This window comes from Ambystoma mexicanum, chromosome 3p (genome assembly GCF_040938575.1).
Source record: "Ambystoma mexicanum isolate Mex_15411 chromosome 3p, UKY_AmexF1_1, whole genome shotgun sequence".
Lineage (NCBI taxonomy): Eukaryota > Metazoa > Chordata > Amphibia > Caudata > Ambystomatidae > Ambystoma > Ambystoma mexicanum.
In genome coordinates, this window is record NC_090925.1 from 1,107,069,369 (window position 1) to 1,107,090,403 (window position 21,035).

Here is a 21,035-nt window from a genome sequence, read left to right on the forward strand (position 1 = left end):
CACTTAATCTCCACCTTCTGTTCTAGCTTTTAATGTTATGCGGATGACACTCAGCTCTCTTTCAGGCTTCCCTCAGCCTCCTCTCCTTCCTAGCTCATTCCTGGCTGTCTATTTGTGATTCAGTATTAGTGTGCCTCAAACAATCTTTGCTTTAATGCCAGTAAGACGGAGATCCCTCTCATTGGGACCCCTGCTCCTGTTTTCCCTCTCTCACTTTGGCCGCCCTCCTTGGGCCCTCTACCCTTGGCCTTCCTGTGAGGCAAAAACCATTGGTATCATCTTCGACTCCACTCTCCCCTTCTATCCTCACATCATGGACTTTGCCAAAAAGGCCCACGTCCAGCTGCACCTCCTCAGTGGTACTCCACCTTTTTTGCACATTCCTGCAGAGGCTCACTGTCTCCAGAGCCCTGGTTCTCTCCAGGCTGGACTACTGCAACAGCCTATTTCTCAATCTGCCCTCCTCTACTCTTTGTCCCTTGCAACTAATCCAGAACAGGACTACGCAAATTATCCTTGGCCTCAAGCCCAGGGACCATATCTCCCCAGCCCTGAAATTTCTCCACTGGCTCCCGGTGGCTGCAAGGATCAAGTTCAAGACCCTCTGCATCGTCCACAAGGCTTTCTGGGGCCAAGGCCCCCTTTACATCCAACTCTCTCTTCCGAAATACCTTCCTTCTAGAGCCCTTTGCTCAGCAACCTCCAACTCTATGAGGGTCAGAAACTTCTCCAGGCAGAGTGGGGGTTAGATCCCTCTCCTCTGCAGATGCCTCTCTCTGGAATGCCCCCTCCCCCCCGCCTGCCTCCTTGCACTTAGCGAGAGCAATGCTGCCCTGGCTGCTCTTACTCAGAGCCATGCAGCCCTGATCACACTTCCCCTGCCCTCTCCCTTGCACTTCCCCCTCCCCTGCACTCCTTGTTGTCACACAAGCCCAATGACACAAGCCACAGTGGGATTGTTTGCATTTTCGTACCACTGTCTTTCCTCCCTTGTCTTGTGGCACCTAGAAACACTTGTGTACAGGCGCGTTATAAATGCCATATCATATGTTATCATTACCATATAATTATAATACTTTTTGTGTATCCTTTCTGTTCATTGTTTATTGGGTGTCTCTTGTAGAATATCCTTTCCTGTCTATAGATATATTTCCCTAAAGAGGTTTCTGTATTGGGTTCTGGGCATGCTCAAATGGAGACCCAGCCCCAACTCATCTAAAATTCTCTGGAAACAAGAAGCAAAAGAGCCCTCTGCGTGGCTGATGTTGCAGCCATTTTATACTTGCATGCAAAAACTTGAGCTGTCCGAATGAATAAGTATGCTCCATGGTTCCAAACATTTTAATGCTAGGGTGAGTGTTGTGAACAACGATGTGAGCACCCAGCCATGTGTCCGTTATGTATTTAGACATTCACACATACAACCCTTTTATTACAGACTTGTTTATCAAATATACAGATCTCTGATCACTGTTATATTCCTGTAATGCTCTGTAATTTAATGCAAAGCAGACAGGAAGACTAATTTGTGCTGTTTGTCCACTGTCCACTATCGCAGAGGTATTTTGAAAAAGTACAATAGGAGTGTACCAGACTGCTCATCTTGGAATGATAACCTTCTATCAGAAAATAATTCAAATAGTTAGTCTAGTATTGCGCTCTGCGAAATACAAGTGAGGTGTTACAAACAGAACCCCTGCAACACAGTATAGACAGTTTGAAAGTGCATTCAGGCAAAGCCTTCCCAAAGAGCAGGTGACAGAAGAACCATTTACTTGGGCAGCAACAGCTGTGTTTTCACATTAGATGTCTTATGTAAAGTACTTAAATTACAATGTCATGAAACCAGCTTCATTTGTATAGCAAGCATTTATTGATATTGAGGCGGGGTTTTGTCATGGGACACAGAGGTGTAGTTTGGGAGTGAGTGTGCAGGGGAGGCGGGCGCATTCCTTCTAGTGTTTCAGCCTAGGCACCACGTTGGCTAGAAACTGGCCTGTCGATCACTCTAAGCGTGCTGGGCCCATTGGACACAAACTTCTATAAGGCTTCTATATCAATAAGGATTATCAAGTGATGTTATGGACATGCGCAATGATTGCGACTCCAGCGCTGGCTTGCCCATGCTTAAGAAAACCATAAAGATATATACATAATCCGCTTATCCCCACTGGCGAGCAGGCATCTTCCCAGCAGAACCTGCTTCATGCCTCTTTAAAACACTTACCCATCAAAATGCTCAACAGCTTCTGAACCCTGGAGTTAACGCCGACTATTCTGTAAAGGCCTTGCTCGTTGATCCCTGCGGAAAAGAAAGACTTTGTTTAATTAGCGAGACATTAAAAGACTAAGACGACTTTCATTTCGATATGTTTCTTTAATAGCTCCAGTAATTAAAGCCTCCCTCGGCTGCACACAGCCACGCAGTTGAAAGGCATGAACACATTTTTGATGTCTGCTGCAGATTGTGTGTGTGTGTGTGTGTGTGTGTGTGTAAGTGTAACCAAAAACAGCCTGGCTCCTTAGATGGCCGAGGGGCGCAGGCTAGCAGGCCTTCCACTCCTGATGGGTCTACGTTTTTGCAGCATTTGTAAAGGCGGTAAATGGTCATTTTCAGTTGAGCGCCTTTTGAAAGATTAATTTCTATGCAGCTCTATATCCTCTTCTCAGGACTCTAGTCCAGTACTGGAAATTGACTAAATTTACTGGGGAAACTCCCCCTCTCCACCAAACCTTCGCGCACAGGGGAGTGGGTAGTGATGGGGAGGGGGGTTTGTCAGTAGTGTGGGCAGGACTGAGGGACGGTGCTAGGTGTTGAATAATGTGGGTGCCTTGAATATAGGATGCAGCTGCTTTGCATACAAAGTGCATTTTGGGAATGTAAGAATGACCACCAATTTATCAAACATGCCTGTAATAGTAATTCAAATGTGCACTCCTCCTGAGCATTCAATGCACACTTGGTATGGTGCTCATTTGATCTGTCGCTAGAGTGTGTAACGCATGAGATACAGCTTCGGACTGTTTCATTGCTTGAGGTTGGGCCGTCCTGGTGAGCAAAAGACTACCTTCAGAGGCAGTTTGTAAATGTTGCATCTCGTGTTGGCTGATTCGCTGCAGATTTCAAACACACAGATTTCCTATGCTGAGCGTTAAGGAGATTTGCGGCTTCAGGCTGCTCCCATTGGTGAAAGGGCAAAAACAGAACGGTATATGGCTGGTCCCGTTCTATAATGGTGGAGGTATATGACGGACTATATGTAACGATTTATTGTCCCAAGCGGGATCCTTACCCCAAGGAAGGGAAGTAACGCACTCTTGAGGAAATGTCCCGCAGATTAAATATAGGGAATTGTGCGAGAAGGGGCATGGTCATGGTCCCACCAAGTTGGTTCCCCCGGGTTACGAAGCAGTACAATGGGAGATGACGCCTAGATGTCCATTAGAGAGGGAGAGTATGAAATGCCAAATTGACCCTTGAAGATCATTAGTTGGAATATGAGAGGATTTAGGCACCTCTTGACAAGTAAGGGGTCGTTGGGTGACCTCGCTAACTGTGACATATGTATGCTCCAGGAAACCTGGTTAGACTGCGCATTGGTGGTGGATGGTTTCCAGGTCTACCAGGTGCTGCCTAATGAGGACGTTACAGGTCGCCCCTTTGGCGGGTTAGTGATTGGAGTCAACCACAAAATGAAGTCATGCAGTAGGACTCCCATGTTGTTAGGTGACAATGTGTTAGCAGTACAACTGCAAATGGATCGCCACAGCAGTGGAAATAAGATGCTTCTTATTAATATCTATTCCCTGCCAGGCCCGGGAATCATGGGTCGAGTGTTTGATCAGATCGAAGAGATCTTGGTAAATTGTGACACTACCTTAGAATATTCAGTATTGATGGGAGGCGATTTTAATGCCAAATGTGTGGATGAAATATTGAGTGCCTCGTGTGAAATACTGAACAGGTTAGTACTATGCGACCGACAGGTAAAGGTAATGATAAAGGCAAGACATGGATAACGTTCTTGCATACGTGGGGTTTAGTAATGCTAAATGGTCGTACAAAAGGTGACATTCCCGGTGATTACACTTGGACTGGGAATAAGAATTCCTCGACTTTGGACTATTATTTTGGGAATTGCCAGTGTCTGGGGAAGGTGGAAAATCTACAGGTGGTTCACAGTGATAATAGTGCCCATAATATGCTGGTGCTAGGCTTGCAGCTTCTGTCCATCAATACGTGAATATGACAGGAACTGGGGTGGATACAAATTTGGTGGGGACCATATTTGCTGGGCCAGACAAATTACTAGTGTTAGTAATTACATTGATGCCTTGTTGATAGAAACTTTGGAGTATTTGGCTGAGTTGGCCCCTGATGACATGGAGGACTGGATTAGGGCTGTTGCAAATAAAATGGGCGGATGTTCCAGGCTGACTACACCATTTTGCAACAAGCCTACTAAGAAGTTCGACATTGCCATTAGGGATGCTAAACGCGCCATAAGGCGTAAACTCAGAAAGATAAACCAATCAGAACCCTTTGATAAGGGGAGGACGATTAAGGTAGCCAGGATTAAAAAAAAGAATATAAAAACTGGCTTAGAGGTTGGAAGCGCTCTGTACTGAAAGCACAATGGCAAAACATGATTGGCATTTTGCGAGGGGGTAACCCTAGGAAAACATGGTCGGAATAGACTAAGGCAAGGGCGGTCCCCAGTCATAGGGTATTAAACCCGATACATGAAAGTGGCTGGATTAGGCATATAAAAGATAGAGCAGGACTTGCAAATGCCATCCTACCACCTGGCTATCTGCTGAAAGGATGGCATCTGAATATTGGAACAAATGATATTGAAAACACCATAAAGAGACTCAAGGCTTCTAGAGCACCTGGGCCAAATGGACTGGAAAACGTGGTCATTAAGCAAAATCCTGTGGCCTGGACAATTATCATTAAGATGCTGTTCGATAACGTTTGCATGGAGAAAATGATTCCTAATTCGTGGCAGCAATCTATATTGGTACCTGTGTTTAAAAAGGAGATAGGATGCTCCCAGATAATTACAGATTACGCTCTCTCCTAGATGTCATGGGTAAAAGTTTTGCAATGTTCACCCTTGAGGCTCTCCAGAAATGAGAAGCCAGTATACAGATTCTGCACTTCTCCCAAACTGGGTTTAGACCAGGACGTAGTACGATCAATAACCTGAGGATATTCAATGTATTGGCTATTGAAGCAATGGGGAATGGTGGAGGGGTACGTTATATGTAATGTTTGTAGATTTTCGCGCAGCTTTCGATGGAGTCAATCACAAGAAACTATGGGTCAAGTTGCAAAAGTGGGGATGCCCAGAGTGGTTGCTGAACATACTTAGGGGTCTCCATTTTAACACCCAAGCCAGAGTGTGCCTGGATGACCAGGGCACGATAACTAACTTAGTTGAAATAAATATTGGTGTAAAGCAGGGGTGTCCACTGGCCCCACATCTGTACAATTTATTCTTGGCATATCTACCTGTGCGCTTTAGAACTGGTCTAGGTTTTTTCCCCAGGACACGCGATTGTCATATTCTGTGTATGATATACGCGGATGACCTGGTCATGTTCAATCATACTTTGTTGGGGGTGCGTGCTATGTTTGAAACATTGGCCAGCTACGCTAAAGAAAATGATCTGACAATCAACCTGGGGAAAACTAAGGTGATGGCTCAGATAAAGGGATTAAGCATGTTGCCTTTTCGAATAGCTTAGGGGCTAGTGAGTATGTGGACAGCTATCCATACTTTTGGGCTCGAAGTTAGCGCGAATTGGGCTTACAGTGGAAATTAAGAGGCTAAGATCATTAAGACCCACCGTCTGACCGCCCTGGTTAGCAAATTTGTCACCAGGACAGCGGGTTAGACTTTGGATGGGATAATTACGTTATACCAACAATGCTTTTGCCCAATGGTCCTAAATGCACTGGAGGTCCTGGGTATGGAGGATTATCAATGACTCGATCGTTTGGAGAGCTATTTTTCGAAGCGCATACAAAAGTCAAGTCCATCTACTCCCATAGAATATTTGAGACTGGAATTGGGGTGGTTTCCTTGAAAGCGCAGCTGATGATACACCAAGGCCATTTGTACATAAAAGTTAACTCCAACCTGCAATGCCAGTTGCTGGCCAATTTGCGTGAGAAGGGGGAGCCTTGTTCAAAACTGAATATGGTCACTTTGTGGCCAGGATCTTTGGGATAATAGGCTGGAGACCAGACTTCGATAGAGGGACTAGGTTAACTGTTTTAAACCAATTTTATAATAACAAAGTAAGGAATTTGGACTGGGTCAACAATTACTCGCACTTAGAGACAATCTCGAACTACAAATATGTAGCTAATGTTGTACACTCTTATCTGCAGACACAACAATACTTGAGGAAACGTCCTTGCCCAGCAATGCAAGCATTTTGCTTGAAACTGCGAACAAACCAACTGCCATTGCTAATTTTTCTGGGAACCAGAAATAACATCCTTGAATCTGAAAGGACATGTAGGATATGCAAAGTATCTGGGGAACTAGAGACGGCTAAACATGTCCTTACCCAATGTATAAAGCTAGGTGATGTCTATATGACATTATTGGGCGGGTTGGACCATGATTATGAATCAATAACACAACAGGACTTTTGGAATTACTGTATTGTTTGTATCGCCTGGTTTTGTGCCTGGGGTAAGGTGGAGAAGGAATTGGCGGAAGCTAACAAGGCAAGGCAAGCATAGAGTGTACCGTTAATGATAAGGCGGTTCATTTTAACTATTTATTATATGACCTTAAGACTCATGGTTTTAATGTGCTATGTAGGAAAACAAAAGCCAACTACCTCTGTTTAGGGCACTGGGTGACTATGCAGAAGCTACAGAGTAGTTGGCGGTTAGATTGTATGCCAATGCCTAGAGAAGAATGTAACCTGCTGTTTACTTGGTAAGAGACTTAATAGATCCCAGACTTGCATTCAATAGCTTGCATTCAGTAGTATGTGCTGTATCGTTGTGTGAAAGTATATTGTGATTTTAACTGTATTAAGCTGCATTTGCTATTTATAGTGCATTTTGGGACCATTGTTTATTGTATTTTATAACTAGTTATGCTCAATACTATGATGAACTGTATGTCAATTGTATATAACTTGAAAGATGCTGATTGGAAATCTGAAATATATAATGTATACTGATAAAATTGTAACCTTAACATATAGTTTGTAAAGGTTCTTTGAACCGTATACAGATAAGCGGAAGCTTTCCATGTCTCACTTTTAGGCGATATCTAACGGGCAAGCACAGAACCAGCTTTTAAAGCACTTTTTGGGGCTCATGGTTGCTGGATTGAAATAGAGCACTTCCTGCATAGAAGATGCAGTCAAACCCAAAATCAGATAACTAGCCGCATATTGAGGCAGACTGCCTAAAACAGTGTGTGTCTCTCTGAAAGGAAGCCCAGGCCGAACCATTTATAAATGTAATTGGTCTTGGCACTGACATACTGGCCTTTCAGAAGCACCAGCTAATGAGGACATCGCCCCATTTGCCTCAAGGACAGGCCGCACCTGGGGGGGTTAAGACGGTTGTATGACTCAAATGAAATGGGAAAGTTCATATCATAGAGGTTCAACAAGGGTGTAAATGGATGAATTTTAGAAAGGTTGCTAGACAGGATTATCTATATTCTGATTTGATTAGACACAGAAAGATTTAAGAGAAGTGGGGTCAAAGGTGGTGGAAATGCGTGCCTGCTCGCAGTGTACATATGAAACAAGGAACACAGACTTCAAATACGCAGGACCATGTTCTTTATAGATTTTGAAACAAAGCACGGCTTAGACTATGTGGCGAGTTTATATTGGAGGATGCACGAGACTGGAGATCTACTTTCATCAGCTGCCGGCAATGGCCACTCTGGCTGCCAGGGTCGGCATACTTAATAGGTCAGATAATGACATTCTACTGGGCTTTAAGTGGGTCGGGCCCACCTCCCAGATCCAGGCCCAGGCAGAGTTTGACATTAAGCCCTGTAGCGGCCCTTTACACAGCCCCCCCCCCCCCACCATAGTGCTGTCTCTGCCATACCAATGCTCATCGTTCAAGGCTTGCAGACATTAAAACAGAAAAGGAGCCAATTTCACATATTGACAGCTCACACAGTAACCATTGAAGATTACTGCTAGAGGGAAACCTTCTGTTTTGACAAAACGCGCCTTCCTGTATTATGAGAAGATGGTTTTCCATGCTTTTGTTTCATGAGCAACAAACCGGAGGGTAGTATATTCACTTTTTGGCAGATGTTCTAGAATAAAGAGGGTGAGGGAAAACTTGACTGATTCGGTTAGGCCGAATACTCCTTTTCTTACATAGGGCTTTAAGTGGGCCGAGGCTAGATGGGGCAGAGCACCGGCAGTGTCCATGAACTGGGCCACTACAGTGGCTCCCTCAGACCCCACCCACACACCCCCGATGAGTAAACACCTGGCACCTGAGACTGCACACAGGTGACTTGAGATGGGTGTAGATTCGGTATAGGCCGTGACAGAAAAAAGTGCATGTAAACCAACACCCGATTCCCAAAATCTGCATATGCCCAAATGGGTATATGTGACTTGTAGGTTGCGGTAATCTTAATGGTGGGTATTCTCAATAGAATGAGCAGGAGCGCCAGTCTGCATGATTAGTTCAGAAGGAGTTGCAGGTTTGAATCACCGTCATGGATATGCCATAGTTAACTTTCTGTATTAATTCTTATTTTCCCAAAATGCTCTTTGATTTTATGCAAAACAACCAGTATCTGGTGCTTTTGCATGGGGGATTTCTGGGCCGACTCAAGATGGATATCCCCCTCTTTAAGGCTAAGCCTAGCATAATTCGGCCACACACCCTTTACAGATTCACCCCTCGATTTCTTATCTCACTTAAAGCACTGGCCACACCTTTTATACGGTTCTTTATTTACTTTCCAGGGCTTCAGTTAAACATTGTTTGAGTGGAATGAAAAAACGAGTGGGGCGTAAAAACTCTCAAAACAATGGACATACCACGAGTTTGTGGACACTAGGTTAATGGTTTTGGAGAGAGTGATTGGATGGGTACATTTATTAAGCACCTTTGCAACAAAAATACGTCTCTACGGATTTGTCTCGTTAATTGGGAGGGAGCTAAATGAGAGTCAAAACGTGGGTTTGGCTCAAATAATTCCAACATCGAAAAATCATCAAAACATTTGAGGACGGGTTGGTCTACTTGTTTTTCATAAGATGGAGAGGCCTGGGGCCTCCCTGAATGTCAAATCAGTTTATTCCATGCCCATACAGAAATATTGTGTTTCCTTTTCTGACAATTCTAGTGTGTAGTCCCAGATGCATATTGACAGTTTTTAATCTGAGTTTTCTACCAGATCGATATATAGCATTCTTTTCATTGAAGTTATTTTCGTTCATTATTAATGAAGTATTTTACATGAACTCTAAAATCTGGCAGTGAAAACTCACCAATCTAATGTTGCTTCCAACCCTATCCTTTTCATACAACAGGCGTAAGCAGACCAACTATTCTTTTAAACACACTTTTCAGTGCCTACCAACTATTCAAATATCATCCTCCACCTTCACAAGCCATCCGAGCTCCCCTGCTTAAGGTAATATAATTTGAATGTTTGTATTAATTCAGTTGATTTGTACCCCATCCAATCATGTACGGTTTTGCACATATCCGGAAAATCAGTGCATTTCTTGCGACGTTTCAAAAATGGGCTGTATCGCGCCCACAAAGTTTATGTAGCCCAAGGTCAAATTCAATTGTGTTCCTGTCACTATAAAGTGGGAAGGAGAGTGGCTGCAGGTAAATAGATTTGATTTTAAAGATTAACTAATTATCACCCAGCTGCTACCATCTTTTTCTTAAACTATAGGTCTTAGGCCCAAACCCATAGCACAAGTTGATGAAGATCTCTGCACCGGAGTTCCACAAATTTCCTTAACACTGAGCGTTTGCAATTTGCTGCGAATCTGCCAACGCGATATGCAACATTTATCAACTGCATCTGAAAGTCGTCCTTTGCTCATCAGGAGTGCTGGTTGGCTGTGTTTGGCCGGCGGTATTTTTGAAAATGCTGGAATTGCCGTGCAGTTGCGAGCAGCAAGGCTCCCCACTGGTGTTTGGAGTGAAGAGACACACCCCACCTGCAGAAGGACATACAATTAAGTGCCGCGCGCACCTGCATGCGCCCAATCGAGGAGTGCTGGTTGGCTGGCTGCGGGGCAGTGTTAATCTGTGTGATCTTTTGGGGAGATATTCAGTTGGTTGTAGCGGTCCTGTACTGCTCTGGGAATCTGGTAAGCAGGGCAGGACTGGGCCATACAATTGGGCACCAATGGAAAAGTGGCCCACTGTTAAAAATGGCTATTCATTCCTTTTGTGACACTGTTTGAATAGTACTCAAGGGGGAGTGTTTTTGTATAAAATAGGAGGCAAAATTTGCATTTTAAACATTTTAAAGAATATATTTTCAGCAACACTGGTCAAAACTACTAGCCACATAGTGAAGTAGCTCATCAAACTAACCCACATTGGCCAGAAAAGCGGCCCAATTTGACCCAAAAAACTGCCCCACACCAGCATTTTACATTTTTGGTTCGACCATGGGCCTACTGTCCTATAGGCCAGTCCAAGCCTGCTGGTAGGACGAGCTTTATTAACAAAGCAAGTTTTTCTGTGTATAATAAATGTACGATCTGCGTGATAGAAAGAAGGGGGCTTCGCCTCGAACGATGCTTCTTGACGCCCCCTTAGAGTTTACCAACAAAACAGACCATCTAAGTTTAGCGGCAGCTACATCACTGCCCCCCACGCCCTCATCCCCAACAAACTTTCCAGTAATATCTATGAGGTATGGGGATAATCGGCAAACCAATCTTTGCAAAAGCAGTAAACTGGTCAACCGCAAACAAACACTTGAGAATTATTTTCCGCCCATGGTGTGCTCGACTGTTAAGCAGGTGTGTTTTCAAGTAAGTGATCTAGGCTCTTTACCGGAGTCAATGGAAAACCAGATCATGGGAAAATCCGATCTTTTCGGAAATATGGAAACAAGGCAACTTGTAGAGGCAAACAATAAGTCACAAATGGTGCCTACAAAGTCATTGGTTACGTGGAAAGCAGAAGACCGATCAGCTTGCTGTTCATAGGTACCAAGTTCTTCAGGAAGTATCAGACAGGACAAACGCTCCGTACAAGGCAAAATGCTGTATGCAAACAAACAAGTTACTTACCCCTGTTAACGTTCTCTCGCCTGGATGTTTCTCCCACGTATTACTCATTTTATATGATAGATCTTCCAGCTTCAGCTGCTTCGGAAAACATTTTCGTCAGAGGACGCTGTGCGTTGATGCAGTCGACTCGATGGCCCTTAGAGGGCTTCCATACCTGAGTCAACCTCATCGTCGGTATATACAGCACGCGTACAGCCCGTTGGCTTCAGTTCCATTGTTACGCTATCCTCATGCAGAATTACCAGCCTCAGTGAGTCCTAGACAGTACTGGACCCTGAAAGAGCGTAAAATGTAATGCCTGGAAATTCTACAGTAGGGTAAAGACTCCCAAAGCAGTGTTAGGATTTGGAAATGCGAGTACGAATTTTCACTTTCAGGATTTGTCATGGATCGAGTATAAGACTGCTTTCCCAAATCATCCTTCCTGGCTAGAGGATGAATCCAGACAGAATTTCTTTGTAAAAGTATGAATGGTAGACCAAGTGGGTGCCGCACAAATGTCTTTTATTGGCACTCCTCTTAGAAGGGCTGAAGATGTTGCCATGCCACTTGTGGAATGGGCTCTTAGGCCTTCTGGGCGATCTTTCCGAGACATTCTGCAGAACTCTGAAATAGCCAGAATTATCCATCTGGACAAAGTTTGCTTTGTAACTGGAAGACGAAGTTTGTGTCCAATGTACCCAATGAAAAGCTGGTTGTATTGACGTATCTCTGTCATCCGAGAAATTCAAAAGCTCAATGCCCTTCTGGGATCAAGCCTGTGTAGGCTTTCCACTTCCTTGCCAGAATGAGGGGGTGGATAGAAGGTTGGAAGAACAATGTTCTCGGCTAAATGGAAACCTGACACAATTTTGGGCAACAAAAGACAGTTTAACCCTAAGGACAACCTTACCTTGGTAAAAAAAATGGTAAATGGAGGCTTACTAAATAGGGCCTGCAACTCACTCACCCTGCAGGCTGATGTTAATGCAACTAACAGAATGGTCTTCAATGTTAGCAGACTTAATGGATATGAGTGGAGTGGCTCAAAGGGAGCACACATCAGAAATTTTAATAGCAAATTAAGATACCAAATTGGGACTTTAAAAGGTTTAGGAGGGAACACATTAGTGATTCCTTTAAGAAATGGTATAATCAATGGTTTTTAGAAATATGATACCTCTTCCGAGGTGCGCTTAAAGATTGAAAGCACCACCAAGTACCCTTTAATGGTCCCAATCTGGAGCCCCAGATTAGCCAAATGTAACAAAAAAGACACCACCATAGGTGTACTGCATTGAAAAGGGTCCACATCCTTTTCCCTCCGCCAGCTGCAGAATTTGCTCCAACTGCAGTGGTATAAGAATTTTGTTGCTGGTTTTCTGGTCAAAAGCAAAATCTCCATTACGTCGTCCGAGAGGTCTGAATCCTTATATCTCAACCTCTCAGAAACCATGCATGAAGGTTGAATGCCTTTCATCTGGATGGAGATCCCGATCCTCCTCTCGCAAGAGAAGGTCCTCTCTTTGTGGAAGACATATCGGAGGGTAGATGGACATATCCAGAAGGTCCTGGTACCCCATCCTGGCTCAATCCGGAGCAATATGGATCATGGATTTTCCAAACTTTCTGTTATACATAGGGTCCGTGCCGTTCTTCCGAGACAGAAGCGTTTATCTCATAAAGATCGGTATTTGCATCGGACTTCCCCGTTGTGGCAGCATTGGCAGTTGCTGGGGAATCAAAGACGTTGAAGGCATGTCACGTGACATCACCTGATTGCAACCCTCCGGCAAACCAACTTGGAATCACTAGCCACGTCTCCTCCCGTATAAATGCTTCTGTCAAAACAAGTTCGGCACTTCTAATTGGCGTTCTCCAGTACCCTTACCGTTCCGATTGCTGATTGATTCCTTCCTGATACTTCGATTGTGGACTTCCTAACCTGACCACTCTCTGTCTAACCCTCGTCTGGCCTGCTGTCTGCCTGTTACCGACCCGAAACATTCCACTTGCCTCTGTGACGTCCTTCCTGGATTATCCTCTTGTTTTCGGACCGATACAGGCAGTGCATTCCACTGCACCTCCTCTTGAGAACCGCTTCCGTAGCCCTCGGCGGCTGAGTGCGAAGCCTCTGTCTTCATGCATCTTCAGTGGGGAAACTCAGAATTGCTCAACTCTGCCGCAGTGGTTGCCATCCAGCTGGCTGACACGACGGCTCTCCTCACGGCTCCAGATCCTGCCTCCAAGCAACAATATTATTCATCCATATTGGTATGCAGTTGCTTATTCTTTCTATTGTGAACCACGTTATCTGTTTCTCTGTATTTTACACCCAACCTCCTGGCTTTCATTTGTCTGAACTCTGAGACTACTGTTAAACTTGGAATAACTTGGATTGTTTACCTGTGCAATTCTGAATGCTCTGCTGCACATTGCACCACCCCGGACCTAGTCTTGACCCTCGTGCCGCCTGGGGAGTTACCCTCTACTAACAGTCCCTTTTATTATTTTCTCCTGTCGTTGCTGTTCTTTTTGAGAGTTCCTACTACTCTTTCTGAGAGGTAAGACATACTACACTTGCAACTTTGCAGACCTCATCAGTATTGGTAGTTAGCTAACTACCCTATCCTTCTCTCTAGGATTCCTCTTTAGTCCAGTCGCCATTACCCTTCAGGTAGTTATTTTACCATTAGATCTGATTGATACTATTTGGTGTACATTGGTACTAACTCCTTGTATTTCCCTTTCAGATTGGTGTGGCGTTGTGGGTATGCCCGCTCTTTTGGGTAATCTACCACCCTGCCTGTCTTGTATATACAACAGGGTGATCTATTGCCAAAAAGAGCTACCTCAGTTAGAGGGAGTCTGGTCTGAGACAACCCTCTCAAAACGGAGTGGTCTCAGCAGTGACTGAAGAGTCCTGAACAGCTTCTTCTGAATCATCGCCCCGGCCTGCCTGCACGGTGGTAACACTTTCTCAACCTACTGATCACGTGAGACATGACTGGGACTGGGGGAAATGCTACTACAAACACGTCTCCGAGAGCTCCTCTTGGAGGAAATTCCCTGGAGCAGAACAGTTTGCACTTCCGTTTGACACTGGTCGCGAATACATCGACCTGAGGGGTTCTCCAAATGGCGAAGATCTCTTGAAGGATTCCCTGAGCTAGTTCCCACTGTGGGAAACTGTGCTCTGCCGGCTCAGAGCTTCCGCCGATATGTTCTCCTCTCCGGCTAGGTGAACTGCCGATAGGGAGACTCCTCCTTGAATTGCCCAGAACCGGAGCTGCCTTGCCCGACTGCACAGTGGTAGTGACCCTAAACCTCCTCTATTGTTGAGGTAGTACATGGCCACTGTGTTGAATGTCATTATCAGGACATTCTTTCCCCGTACAGAGGGCAGACAGGCCTTTAGCGCTAGTCTGATTGCCCTCAGCTCTAAAAGGTCGATGTTTAGCTTGGATTCTGATGGAGACCAACGACCGCTGACTATCAGATTGTTGGTGTGGGATGCCCAGCCTGTGAGTGAAGCATCTAACTACTGTCATCTCCGGCCATGGTTGCCAAAAACTTTCTCGCTTCTGAATATTGTCCTTGCATGCCCACCACAGAAGATGCTGTGCAACCCTGTTTGGAACCTGAAGCAGGCCTGACCCTTGCCTGAGAATTGAGACCCCTGCATTCTGAGGGCCCATAGAAGGGATCTCATTTTCAGGCAAGCCTCTGGCACCAGGAAAACGCAGGATGCCATGAGGCAGAGCAACCTCAAAAAGTCGAAGGCCGTAAGACGCTGGGCACTCTGGAATTTGGTGACCATCTGCAGTATGTGTTGAGCCCTTACCTCGAGTGGCAAGGCTTTTCCCAAGGATGCATCCACGACTGCTCCTATGAATTGGGAGTCTTTGAAATGGTATCATGTGGGACTTCTTGTAATTGAGGGAGAAGTCCAGTCTGTAGAGAGAGTGGCAAGTTCAGTTGAGATGTTGCAGGGCCTGTTTGGGAAAACAAGCCCTGTTCAGCCAATTGTCCAGGTAGATGTGAACCCCCCCTCCCCCCTCCTGAGACTCGCTGTCACCAACGCCATCAACTTGGTGAACACCCTCGGGGCAGAGGTCAGCCCAAATGGCAGAACTCGAAACTGATCATGATAACCGCCCAACTGCAAACCTCAGGTACTTTGTGTTTCTGATGGATAAGCACATGCAAGTAAGCGCCCCGAAGTTCCAATGACACCATCCAATCCTGAAGCTGGAGGGCCTGAACAATCTGAGAAAGTGTGAGCATTTTTAACTTATCCTTCTTGAGGAACTTGTTAAAGCGTCCTAAGTCCAAAATGGGTCACAATCCTGTGTTCTCCTTGGGGATTAGGAATTAGGGAGAGTACCACCCTTAGTTCTTCTCCGTCAAAGGTACTGGTTCTACAGCACTTTTCTATAGCAGGCTCGAAAATTCCTGCACAAGGAACAGATCTGAAGCTTTGAATGCGTGTCCCTCCGGTGGATGGTACTGAGGCCTCTTTAGAAAGAGAAGGCAGTAACCTTAGGCTATGTTTTCTAATGCCAGGTATCTGAAGTAATGCCTCACCATTCTTTCAGATGCAGTGACAGTCTGCCTCCCACCGGGGTCTTGTGGTTTGAGACATTTTGAGGCGGCTGAAGCAGTGGCTGATGGTAAAGTAGCCGTTGCTTGGGTGGGCTTTGCACCTCATCCTCGTCCACCACGAGGGAATATTCTCTGACCCCTTTGACTAAAAGCAAAAGGACTTAACCCTCCAAGATGATCCACTGGGATGAGAGGATTGTGGCTGTCTGATGGTGACTCCAAATGACTTGGCCGCTGCCCTTGAGGTTTGCAGTTTCTCTAAACTTTCATCAGCTTTGCTGCCAAACAGCTGGGTACTGTGAAAGGGAAAATTGAGGAGCCTAGACTGCACGTCCGGTGCAAAACCTGACTTTCTCAACCACACAAATCTGTGTATTACTGTGCTTGCCGCCATGGCTCTGCTGTAGCTATCAGCTGAGTCCAATCCTGATTGCAGGGACTCACACATGGCCTCCTTGCCGTCTTTTACAACGCTCAGGAAGCCGTCTCTCTCTTCCCCATCAGGTATATGGTCATCCGCCATAGCAACACAGTCCCACATGGTGAATGTGAATTTATTCTAAAGCGCAAGTGGAATTTGTGGACTTGAGCGCCATGCTTCTGGCAGAAAATTCCTTTCTTGCCCAAGCTTTGAAACACTCTTCCTTCCTATCTGGTGGGATGGCAGGGTATGCAGTCTGTTTCGAGGTTGACATTGCTGCCTGAACAACTAGGCTTTCAGGTGTTGGGTGTTTTGACAGGTATCTAGGGTCGCTAGTAGATGGTCTATATTTTTTGGTGAGCTTTTTGTTCACCGCTGGGCTCGACTCAGGAACCCCCCAATTTGCCATAATCCTTTTCTGGAGAGCGACATGAAAAGGAAGTATGGGATCCTTTTGTGGACCTTTATCCAGAATGTCTGTTAGGTCGTCTTGCTCAAACGGTGGAGCAGCTCTGCCCCTTCCCAGAAAGTCAATGACAGGTGCCATTAAGAGGCAGCAGCATGGTCTACCAGACCCAGCTTGCCAAATAACATCTCAGGTGAAGTGTTGACCCCACTAGCTGATTGCAAATTTTCATATAAATCATGTAACCTGGATTCTTCTGAAACAAGGCTTTCCGGGATGTTAGGTGTGCTTAATTCCAATCCAAATGGTGGAGTATCGTGGTGTGTAGGTTCGTAATCCTCATAAATGGAGGATAAAGACTTCAAGAAATCTTTCTTTGGTAGTGGTTTGTAAAATTTCCTTAGGCTTGGAAGGAAAAGGTGTTGATGTTTTCGCCAAAGGCGTAGATGATCGACACTAACTATGTAGACGACTGACTTCGATGGCATCGACGGTGTCGATGCTAAAGGCGTTGACGTCGACACATTTTCCGTCGATCTTGTCTTCGACTGAGCCCTCTAAGGGCTTGACCCTCAACTCGAAAGAGTCTTCGACGATTTCTCATTGAGTCGAAATCTCTAAGGATCTAAAGGGGTCTCCAGCTCACGTCCCGGGCTCAAAGGAGCACGGGATGTAGCCTTAGGCCTTTCCTTGTCTACCTTAGGTGGCTCGACAGGAGCATGGCTTTTTATCTTCTCCTTCGAGGGGGCGGAGCCTTTAACTTGAAGATTTTCAGCATTTCCTCTCTGAAATGTTCCCACTGTGCTGGAGAAGAGGATTTAGTGGAACCGGTTATACTCCTCACCAGGGAGGAATCAGATGAACTCGAAGTGGGCCATTTATGATGCCTTTTCTTCGATTTCCTCTAAGACGACGAGGAATGATGGGACTCGCTCCTGAAGCCTAAGCTTTTTTTGACCTTTGCCTTCAAGGAGAGTCACCTCTCAAATCGTCAGATTATCGTTTCTTCAATGGAGTCATCCAAGGGGATTTAGTAGGGGGCCTACACGCTGTTAGTTTCCCTTTACGCTCTTTCAGAGCCTTACCGGTCATCAACTGACAGAATTCACAGTCCGTTATCCTATGCTTGATGCCAAGCGACCACAGACACACCCGATAGGGGTCTGTGAGGGAGATCTTGGCGCTGCAGTTGTAGCACTTTTTGAATGTGGTCTTCGGGGTTCAAGGTGCTGAAGACGAGGCCATTGTACTCTAACAAAGTTTTCTTACAGAAAAGACTGAAGCGCCTCGTAATTCTTCGAAGCATTAGCCATCGCAGAAAAACAAAACTGAAGCCAAGGGACGTTGCGCGTGCTATATATACAATGACATTGACTCAGGGATAGATGCCCTCGAGGAACATCGAGTAGACCGCATCAACGCACAACGCCCTCTGTCGAAAACAAATTCCAAAGCAGCTGAAGCTGGAAGATATCATAACATAAGATGAGGAATACGTGGGAGGACACAATTAATTTGAATGATTATTATGAATGCTTCCCTTCTAAACCTACTAATACACACTGTATAAATGTGTTGGGAGAGGGGGCAATAAATGTGGATTGTCAGACTTATTCTCTTGGTCAGACAAATAGGGCTTTTGGGAAGGTGACTAGAATGGGGCGCAGAAGTTTGGAAGGGCAGACTGAGATGTCCAATCAGGCATCCAATGGAAGGAGCATGGAGTGACTGCTTCATCATTTAGTCATGATATGATAAACTGCCTAATTTAAGAGAAAGGAAACCAATAGATAATCTTGGCTCGAAATTACTTTTAGAATATTTATTAAAAAGTCAGAAGGGCTGTTGTTTTTTAACAGAGCCCAAGTGTTGGCGCTGCTATATGAAACACCAAGCCTAAGGCTAATTACATCTAAAGATATCGACTTGGTGAATTTCTTTGATGTTAAAAGGGATGACAGAGTGGTTTTGACAATACCATCACACATTGTATACAACACTTTGTGGAAGGAGTCTGGCAGTTCGTGTCAGTTAGGTTATGACCTCATCCCTTTTCAGGAAACTGGGACTATGATTCATATATGGAGTGATGGTTGTCCCCCGGTAGGAAGATCAGTAAAAGGTAGTTCATCGAGGAAAGATGGTGTGAATGATTTAAATAATATGAATGACTGTACGGTTTCCGAAGTGAGTGAATGGCGATGGTTAATGATGACAGTAAAGGAATCGTTTCTCAGCTGAAAGAGCTCAAGCAACAGCTTTAGCAGAGTCGATTCATTTTGTTTTTTTATCATGGAATTCAAGAGGTCATAACCATCTATTGACAAATAGTAATCTGTCAGTTTTCATTGACTCACTCAATCATATTGTTACAAGAAAACTGGTTGACCTCTTGCCCTGCCCTTAATGGGGTTCAAATGTGGTTTCGGGCCGCACATAAAGTTAAATTGGGGCATCCCTCTGGTGGATTGGTGATTGCAGTAAGAAATGATTCTGGCTTTAAGTATGTGGAGCAATTGAATACTGTTGGCTATAAGCTTGCAAAGGGAGAGAAAAGATATCGGTGGTCACTTATTGGTCATCAATGTCTATTGGCAAAAGGCACATGGCCGTATGCGAGTATTTTTGGAGGATGATTCCGCATTAGTGGAGAAGTGGCTAATAATATATCCAGTAGGCTCTATCATAATCGCTGGGGATACCAATTCTAATTTGTGTTTGAATGGGGCAAATGCCTTTTGTTATGATGAGAAAGTGAAACAGGGTGAATTGTGGAGACAGTTCTCACGCTCACCTGGTATCCACGGGGGCCTCGCACAAATGATGTCTGTACTGGCGTTACACGGTGCTGAGTGATGAGGCTTCCACGCGACTTCTCCCTCACTGTCAATTCCCAGGAAGCGTTTGCCAAAAATGTCGAAATAAGATATTAGCTAGCCGTGAGGAGCGGGTTTGGTTCCCACCTCCCGTAACCTCCTAATGCCCCCTCTCTGCTTCAGCCTCACCTTGGGTTTTTTAATGGTGGACTCTCTGTCCTGCGATCTCTAGCAGGGGGGAATATGTTCAGTCTTTCCCTGAATCAAGTTCCTTCACTGATCCTGCGGGGGCTGTAGCAGAGTTTTGAATAACTTGACTCAGCAGGTAAGTCTCTATGCCAATAGATGCTTGGTATAGTTGCTTAATGTCTTTATTGCCCAAGTTTTGACTTTTGTTTCTCTTTTCTTTCAGGCGCAGCCTTGGCCAGTTTTCAGATGAAGATTTGCCTCTTCCTACAACGCTGAGCAGATATCCTGCGGGTGACTATAGCGCAAGTGCGTGGCGCTAAAGGTCTTTAATAATGGTTCCTTTCCCGTGCGCGACTAACCTGCGGTTTTTCTTTCCTTTTTCTGCAATGCAGATGCAGCGCGGCTCCGGAGCGGTGACCGGACGGACCGCCTCAAAGAAACTCCAGAAGAAAGCAGTCTGCGGGTGAGTATTGGCTATTCTTGCATATTCTTTCTTTTCTGCAGGTGCGACGATCCAGAGAGCAGCTGAAGGCGCGGCCTTTTGGATGGAGTGCTTCAGGTAAGGCCTCAGTAGCTGTACTAATTGCTGTTCCTTTCTTTCTCTTCTTCTCAGGTGCCGATGGATCGTAATTCCAGAACAGGCGTGGCTGTTGAAGTTCGGGTACTGGAGCTAAGCAGACACGGTGAGCGTTACGCTGCAGGAGTGCAGAATAACGCGAAGCGTGTTCTGTCTGAAGGGTGTGGTTTAAATAGCCTTGCAAGTAGTTCCAGGTAAAATAGTCCCTCCAGCCTCATCCTGCAATCTCAGGTAAAGTAGTCCCTCAGCCACACCCAGGGTAGGCTGGATGGCTCAGCCCATTAGGCTGGGCTGTATGTAGTCCCATGCAGTTTATCACCAGATGGAATATTATGAGCCTGGCGCCAACGGCGCCAGGACTGAGTCCAGGAAGTCCTAAGACAAAACTTTGGGGATTTAGAAGCACTTATGGGTGCCAGTGAATGGGGTAGGCCCGCCAGCTCCAGATGTTTGGGAGCATGCACCATGACTGCACTCCCTCCCCAACGCCCCCGTAACAGTGGGTTCTCCCATTGGTCCAGGTTTGCTCGGATGATTATGATGGAATCTTTTTAACAACCGTGGAGCATGAATGTGATCACTAGGTTCCCATGATCTTTCTTCTGGCCCATATCCTTTCCAGTCTATCAAATAAAATAGTTTTGATTTGATGATTTTTGAGTCCAGAATATGCTTAACTTCAAATTCAGGTTCCCCGTTGACCATGATTGGTTTTGGTGGTTTCAGTACTCGGGTCCCAGGTTG

General features: G+C 45.3%; 1 protein-coding gene across 2 annotated transcripts in view; it reads right to left on the bottom strand.

Moving 5' to 3' along the window:
• ARHGAP26 (Rho GTPase activating protein 26) overlaps positions 1–21,035 on the bottom strand; it is a 2,838,701-nt gene that overhangs the window by 1,112,247 nt on the left and 1,705,419 nt on the right. For both annotated transcript variants that reach the window (XM_069652460.1, XM_069652459.1), the window contains exon 14: positions 2,228–2,302. In XM_069652460.1, coding sequence (XP_069508561.1) covers positions 2,228–2,302 — 75 coding nt within the window. The remainder of the gene's footprint in view (positions 1–2,227; positions 2,303–21,035) is intronic.